The 7688-nt window shown below is 64.1% G+C and overlaps 1 protein-coding gene across 1 annotated transcript; it reads left to right on the top strand.

Annotated features, from left to right (window-relative positions):
* Positions 1 to 3387: 3387 nt before the first annotated feature.
* On the top strand, positions 3388 to 5720 carry ATP5MC2 (ATP synthase membrane subunit c locus 2). The gene is made up of 5 exons (XM_054398599.1): positions 3388 to 3420; positions 4305 to 4378; positions 4922 to 4999; positions 5196 to 5356; positions 5473 to 5720. The coding sequence occupies exons 2-5, from the start codon at positions 4340 to 4342 to the stop codon at positions 5585 to 5587; spliced, it is 393 nt and encodes a 130-aa protein (XP_054254574.1). The 5' UTR covers positions 3388 to 3420; positions 4305 to 4339; the 3' UTR covers positions 5588 to 5720.
* Positions 5721 to 7688: the final 1968 nt, after the last annotated feature.

Below are 7688 nucleotides of genomic sequence, written 5' to 3'. Positions count from 1 at the left end.
TGGGGGCAGTTTAGGGCTCAGTGGGGGCAGTTTTGGGGCTCAGTGGGGGCAGTTGGGGGCAGTTGGGGCTCTTTGAGGGCAATGTGGGGCTCAGTGGGGGCAGTTTAGGGCTCGGTGGGCACAGTTGGGGGCATCTGGGGCTCTTTGAGGGCAGTTTGGGGCTCGGTGGAGGCAGTTTAGGGCTGGCTAGGGGCAGTTTTGGAGCTCAGTGGGGATAGTTTGGGGCATTTGGGGCTCTTTGAGGGCAGTTTAGGGCTCAGTGGGGACAGTTTGGGGCTCGTTGGAGGCAGTTTAGGGCTGGCTAGGGGCAGTTTTGGGGCTCAGTGGGGATAGTTTGGGGCATTTGGGGCTCTTTGAGGGCAGTTTGAGTCTCAGTGGGGACAATCTGGGGCTCTTTGGGGCACTTTTGGGGCTCAATGGGGGCAGTCTGGGGCTCTTTGGGGGAGTCTTGGTGGCTGCTGGATGCCTCCAAGCCACCATCCCCAGGTCTAAGACATGGTCCTCAAGTCACATTCCAAGGTCACCATCCCTGACCTTGGATGTGTCCCCACCCCCCAGATGCTATCCCCATCCCCAGACATGTCCCAGGCAGGAGATGATGAAGAGCAGGACAGGTGGAGAAGGAGGAGAACACCAAGCAGGAGCCTGGAGGACAGAGAGGAGCTGGGGAAGAAAAACAAAACCAAACTTCTCCTTTTCCACCATCCAAATCCTTCTGGAAATCATCTTTGGTCGCCCCAGCAGAGCCCCAAAGCAGCTTCTCATCACTTTTCTTGCCAAACCTTCTCATCAGGAGAAACTAAACCAAGCACTGAACCCCTCATTAAATCTCCATCCTCTGCCCATGGAGCAGCCACGTCCTGGATCCTCCTGGATCTATGATGCTGCTGTGCTGGTCCAGTAAATCTGGAGGCTCTGGAGGCATCTCTGAGCTCCCCCTTCCCCCATAAATATCTCCATTTCCTGCTGTCCTGCAGGGGAGATCAGATCAGCTTTTAAATGTCAGGAGGGAAAGAAAGTTTGGCATGAAAGAGCCCATAAAAAAAAAAAAAAAAAAAAGAAGAAAAGAAAAGAAAAAGGGAAAAAAAATAGGAAAACCCCCAACGAGGAGAAGGGGGAGAGGGAAAGGAGCCTGGGAGCATCCCGAGGCTCCAGGGATTGGTTCAGGGATTCCTTTCCCCTGGCTGTAGGGGGTGAGGGACCTGTTGGAAGCCAGAAAGGCTCCATCGGGTCCCCTCGGGCAGGAGGATAAGGGGTGGGGGGCAGTCGGGGAGCTGGGAGGGGAGTCGAGGGGGGGTATGCAGAGAGGGTTGGTCGGCAGCCCAAATGCCAGGGGGTGAGCTGGTGGCATCCCAGCTCTTCACGGGTGGCTAAATTGGAGCTGGATGCCACCCTGGGGACAGCAGCTGGTCCCCTCTCCTGGATGTCACCCAAGAGTCGGGAAAGCAGAGCTGGGCTGGATGCCTCCAGCCCCCCCCCCCGAGTGTCACCTGCAGCCCAGCGTCACCCACTGGCATCTGGTGTCACCCACTGGCATCTGGTGTCACCCAGGTGAGAGCTGGGAGCAGAGATCCTCAGGATCCAGCTGTGGGTGTGACAGGGATCCCTCTGATCCAGCTGTCCCCATCCCTGTCCCCATCTTTGTCCCCATCCTCATTCCTGCCCGCATCCCTACCCCTGTCCCCTTCCCTGTCCTCACCTTGTCCTCATCCCCATCCCATTCCCCATCCCTGCCCCCATCCTTGTCCCCACCTTGTCCCCATATTACCCCCATTCCCATTCCTGTCCCCATCCTATCCCCATTCCCATCCCTGTCCCTACCTTGTCCCCATCCTTGTGCCCACCTTGTCCCCATCCTTGTCCCCATCCTATCCTCATTCCCATCCCTGTCCCTACCTTGTCCCCATCCTTGTCCCCACCTTTTCCCCATCTTATCCCCACCTTTTCCCCATCTTATCCCCATTCCCATCCCTGTCCCCATCCTATCCTCATTCCCATCCCTGTCCCCACCTTGTCCCCATTCTCATTCCTGGCCGCATCCCTATCCCTGTCCCCTTCCCTGTCCTCACCTTGTCCTCATCCCCATCCCATTCCCCATCCCTGCCCCCATCCTTATCCCCACCTTGTCCCCATATTATCCCATTCCCCATCCCTGCCCCCATCCTTATCCCCACCTTGTCCCCATATTATCCCATTCCCCATCCCTGTCCCCATCCTATCCCCATTCCCATCCCTGTCCCCACCCTGTCCCCATCCTATCCCATCCCTATCCCTGTCCCCACCTTGTCCCCGGCCGTCCCCGCGGTCCCGCTCCCGCCGCCGCCTCATTAAGATGCAGCGCGGGCAGCGACTGCGCCAGCCCCGGGACCGGGAGCAGGGACCGAGAACGGGGGACAAGAACCGGGACCAGCGGCGGGGAATCGCCCCCCGCCAGTTACCCCTCCCAGCCCCGACACCTCTTTGCCCACTCCCACCCTCGACATACCCTGGGTCTTAATGAAGGAGTTAATTACGGAGTTAATTACGGGCGGCTTACGCTGGCCGCCGACAGCCTCCCCCCCCGCACCCACCCTGTGGTGTCACCGTGTCCGCAGCACCTGGGGTGACACCGAACCTCCCCCCCCCCCGCCCCGCACTTTGAGGTGCCCCCCAGTACCTCGAGGTGACACTGACTCCTAGCACCTCGGGGTGGCATCAGCTCCCTTGCACCCTGGGGGGTCCCCAGCACCCTGAGGTGACACTGACATCCCCCCCAGCACCCACCCTAAAGTGGCGCTGACCCCCAGCACCCTGGGATGGCACAGAACCTCCCAGCACCCTAAGGTGACATCAACCCTCCCTGCACCCTGCGGGCACCCCCCCCCAGCACCTTGAGGTGACGTCACCCTCCCCTGCAGCCTGAGGTGACACTGACACCCCCCCACAGTACCCACACAAAGTGACGCTGACCCCCAGCACCCTGGGATGGCACAGAACCTCCCAGCACCCTAAGGTGACATCAACCCTCCCTGCACCCTGCGGGCACCCCCCCCAGCACCTTGAGGTGACGTCACCCTCCCCTGCACCCTGAGGTGGCACCGTATTCCCAGCACCCTTGGGTGGCACTGACACCGCCCCCCCTCCCCAGCCCTCTGGGTATCTGCACCCTCCTCATCCTCCCTCTCCTCCGAAATTCCCCCCGCAAGGCCACTTCTGGCCGCCAGGGGGCGCAGCGCGCAACCCAGCCTCTCCCCCTTCCTCCCGCCCCGGCCCCTCTCCGCCGAGAGAGCCGCTCCCCGCTGCGCCTCCTCCCGGCCAGCAGGCGGCGCTGTGAGGGCGAGTGGCGCTCCGGGCGCCCGCAGCCTCCTGCCTCTCAGTGGTGCTTCCGGCCGCGCCTGCGCGCTCGCTGCCTCCGCGACCTGCCCGCTGCCGGCGCCTCAGGTGAGTGGCACCGGCCCGGAGGGACACCCCTGGGCGGGTAGATCCGCTCGGTGGGGGGCAAGGGAAGGGCAGAGAGAGCCCCTCCGGGCTGACAGAGAGGGAGTCGTGGGAGGCTGAGAGAGGCCGTGGGGGTGGGGAAGGGGAGGCCTCGCCTCAGGGGCGGGGGGCACTGAGGAGGAACCTCCGCTCCGAGTGGGGATAGGGAGGGCGATCCCCCCCTCAGGGAGCTGATTGGTGTTGGGGGCATCCCCTCCTTGAGCTGAGGGCTGACCCTTCAGTGTTCTGGGGTTGACCCTCCCCTGGTTTGGGGCGACTGTGTCAGGCCAGGGGGCTGGGGGCCCTGGGAGGGTGTTTGTGGGGTGCTGGAGGACTGTGGCCCCCCTCTACCTCCCGGGTGCTGGGGTCGCTCTGTCACCCCAGGGTGCTTGAGGACTGAAGCCTCCTGGAGTGACCTCCCTCCACGCTGAAGTTTCACCCTTCAGGTGCTCTGTCCTCTCCAGCCCCCATGTGCCCTACCAGGACTGGGTGTCCGCAGGCTGTGACATCCCCCCCCTCCCTGCCCCAGAGCTGTCCCAGGCTCTATCCATGCCTGCCCTGGGTGGCAGGGCCGAGGCAGGATCCCCAAGGCCTGTCCTGCCTCATAAGCTCCTTTTGCCCACCCACCCCAGGCCTCACACTGGAGCAACTCCAGGACCCCACAGTCCTTAGCCCTGAACTGCCACCACGGTGGCACTCAGCCAGGACCTGTCACATGGGTGACAAAGACATGTCCTGCCCTGCTGTTCCTGCATGGCTCAGACCTCCTGTGTGTCCCCAGATGCCCTGCCTGTCCCGGGGGCACCCCTCACACCACCCCCACCCCGGTGTCTGTATGTCTCTTCCAGCCCTGTCCCCTGCCTGTGTCCCTCTGTCCCTCACCATGTACGCCTGTGCAAAGTTCATCTCCACTCCTGCTCTAGTGAGTAGTGACAAACCCTCCTCGTCCCCTCCGTATCCCCTTCACGGGATGAGGGTGTAGGGGGAGATAACACCTTGGGGACAAGGGGAGAGCTTTGGGGACACTTATCTTTGCAGGTTTAGAGCCACCCTGAGCTGCTCGGAAGGTGAGCAGAGCCCCAAGCACTGGGTTGCTGTGGTTAAAGATCGTTTGCCAGCCTTTGGTGGTTACTAATTAATTAATTACCTGCGTGGAGGTGGATCCAGCCCTGCCAGTAATGAGCCTTTGGCTGGGTGCCAGCTCCAGCAGCTGTGGGATCCCTGCACTGATGCCTGGGGCTATGAGGTGCCCGTGGCAGGGCTGTGGGGAGCCCAAGGGCTCCTTTTGGGTGCTGGGATCAGCTGGGTGCTGCCAGCTCGTGGGGTGCCCAAGGGGAGGAGCAGGTTTGGAGGGTGTCAGAGGTGGCAGCAGTGGCCTGAGGGGACCTTGGGGGGAGTTTTGCTGCCCTGAGAGGGTGCAGGATGGGGATGTGCCACCCAAACTGAAAGGTGCTGTGCCTTGCAGGTGAGGAGGAGCTCACGGGTGCTATGCCAGCCCCTCTCTGCCTCCGTGCTGAGCAGCCCTGAGGCCCAGACAGAGCAGGTAACTCACCCAGCTCAAACCAGGGGAGGCATTGGGGGTGGTGCTGAGCACCAGCCCAGAGCCCTCTGCCTGCCCTGGGGCTCCCCAAGAGGCTGCGGGGAGCTGGATGTGGGGAAACTGAGGCACTAGGTGGGGTGGGGGGGGTGGGGTGCTCTGGGGTGAGAGCCTCCCGTGCCCCCCTCCCCCAACCCCCCAGGCGAGGCTGGGTGCCCGCCGTGCCCTCAGGACGAGCGTGGCTCACCGGGACATCGACACCGCCGCCAAGTTCATCGGCGCCGGCGCCGCCACCGTGGGGGTGGCAGGGTCCGGCGCTGGCATCGGCACCGTCTTCGGCAGCCTCATCATCGGCTACGCCAGGTCAGGACGAGGCGGGAATGAGGTTCCGCGGGGGCAGGGGTGGAACTCTGAGGGGCTTGGGGGTCTGGTTGTGACACACACCCCCCCCCCCCATCCCCTCTGTCCCCTCCCCGCAGGAACCCTTCGCTGAAGCAGCAGCTCTTCTCCTATGCCATCCTGGGCTTTGCCCTCTCCGAGGCCATGGGGCTCTTCTGCCTCATGGTGGCCTTCCTCATCCTCTTTGCCATGTGATGGAGCCGGCGGCAGTGACGGTGACAGAGCCAGCGCGGTGCTGTGCCAGGTCCCCCCACCTGGCCGTGGCAGCGAGGGGGCAGGGGGACCCCCAGCCCCGCCACGGGCAGGAGGGGAATAAAGACGGTTTGGTAAGGGGGTCTCGGCTCCTTGTGTCTCCTTGGTGGCTCCATCCTTTGTCACTCGCCCATGACTGCCACTGGGACAGCCTTGGGATCACCCTGGGGAGGTAGCAGCATCCCCAGAGGGTCTGGAGCTGAGCCTGGCTGCCACTCTGAGCCCTCAGCCACATCCCCAAGGGGACAGGGAGAGGGGACAGGGACGTCATTGATCCTTGGGGACAACTGGGATGCTCAGGATGGCTGCCTGGCATGCGTCACCTCAATCTGTCCCTGCCCAGGGACATCACCACCTCCTTGGGGACACCTCAGCCAGGGTCACAAACTGGGGTGTTGCTGGGTGTTGGGGTGTGAGTGTCAGGGGGGTGTCTGCGTCCTGGTGATAGAGTGTCCCAGTGTTGGGATGTCCCTGGATAACAATGTCCTGGTGTCCCAGTGGCCTGGTGTTGGGGTGTCCTAGCCTCGGGGGTGTCCCGGTGTCGGGGTGTCCCGGTTTCAGGGCGTCCCAGTGTCAGGGGTATCCCGATGCCTCAGTTTAGGGGTGTCCCTGTGACCCCCTCCCGCTGCTCCCTGCGCTCCCCGAGGCCTCCCTCAGCCTTGCCCCCGCCCCACGTGGGTGTTCCCTGCCCCGCCCTCCGCCGCCGCCCATTGGCTTGCCCTCCGTTCCCCCTCCCTTCAACTCTCGCGAGAGTCTCGGGCGGGCTGGCACGGGGCGGGGGGGCCGGGGGGGGGAGGGAAGCCCCAGCGCGAGAGGCAGGCAGCTCGAGGCCCCGGCGGCGCGGCCCGGCCCGGCCCCGGCCCTGGCCTCCCTCAGGTAAGCGGCGGCTCCCGGGCCCGGCAACGCGGCGGGGCTGTCCCGGGCTGGGACGGGAGGAAGCGGCGGGGCAGCCTCCCGGGGTGTGTGGAGGGGAAGCAGCGGGGAGCCCCGGCCGGCCCCTCCCCCCCACAACTCTCCCCGAGTTTTGGTGGGCCGGCCGCTGTGCGCTGCTCCGCCTCTTCCGCTGATTGACAGCCGCTCTGGACCAATGAACTCGCGGTTAGGGGCGGAGTGGCGGGGGCCGCGGCCAATGGGATGCTTAGGCGGGGCCGCGGTGGGGTAAGGCCCTCCCTGATGGGCGGGGCTGCTGCAGGCAGCGAGGGGCCCGGGCGGTGCCTTAAGGGGGGGAGCCGGAGGCCAGGGGGGCCCTGGGGTGGGGGAAATTGGGCGAAATGGGAGAGTTTGGGGGGACTGGGGGTGGTGATCAGCGGGATACGGAGTGTCAGGGGCGTGGGGCAGGGGAACTGGGGTGGGGGGCAGGGGGATTCGGGGTGTCAGCAGGATTGGGGGCTTGTGGAGTGAGCGTCAGGGGCAAACGGGGTGTGAGGGGCATGGGGAGGCCTCTGGGATGAGAGTTGGGGTGGCCTTTTGGAGTGGAAGCCTTGGGAGGCCTTCAGGAGAGGGGAGAAGCACGAGCGATTGCACTCAGGGAGACACGGAGGGGTGGGGGGCTTGAGGAGGGTCTTGGGGGGGTTGCAAATGTAGGGGGGCTGTAAAGGGAGGCGGGGCTTGGAGTGAGGAGTGATCCCTGGTGAGGTACTGGGGAGACTTGAGGAGTGGGAGAGCTTTGGAAGAGGAGAGAGAACTGGGGGGGCCTTTGGCATGCAGGTCCTGGGGAGGACCCTGAAGAGATATGAGGCACCCTGGGGGGGTGGCAGATGTGGGGACCTCAGGGGTTAGAGGAGCCTTGGGAGGGGTCCTGCTGGGGACCCCCCTGATTCAGGGCTTTGGGCTTGGTGTGGTGGCTTGCAGCTTTCAGGGCAGCTGGGGAGGATCCAGCCCTAGCTACTGGGGGGGGGGCTTCTGCTGACCATGCAGATGTTGCAGGTGCCCATGGGGTGAAGGTGAGGTGGGCACCAGGGTGCAGAGGCTGCTGAATGTGGATCTGCAGGTGGTTGGGAAGTGGGAAGAACTCTCAGCCCCATCCCACCCCACACAGTCCCGG

The sequence above is a fragment of the Indicator indicator genome, unplaced genomic scaffold (genome assembly GCF_027791375.1).
Source record: "Indicator indicator isolate 239-I01 unplaced genomic scaffold, UM_Iind_1.1 iindUn_scaffold_67, whole genome shotgun sequence".
In the NCBI taxonomy this organism is placed as follows: Eukaryota; Metazoa; Chordata; class Aves; order Piciformes; family Indicatoridae; genus Indicator; species Indicator indicator.
The sequence above is the reverse complement of the archived record's forward strand: the minus strand, read 5'-3'. Positions and strand labels throughout refer to the sequence as shown.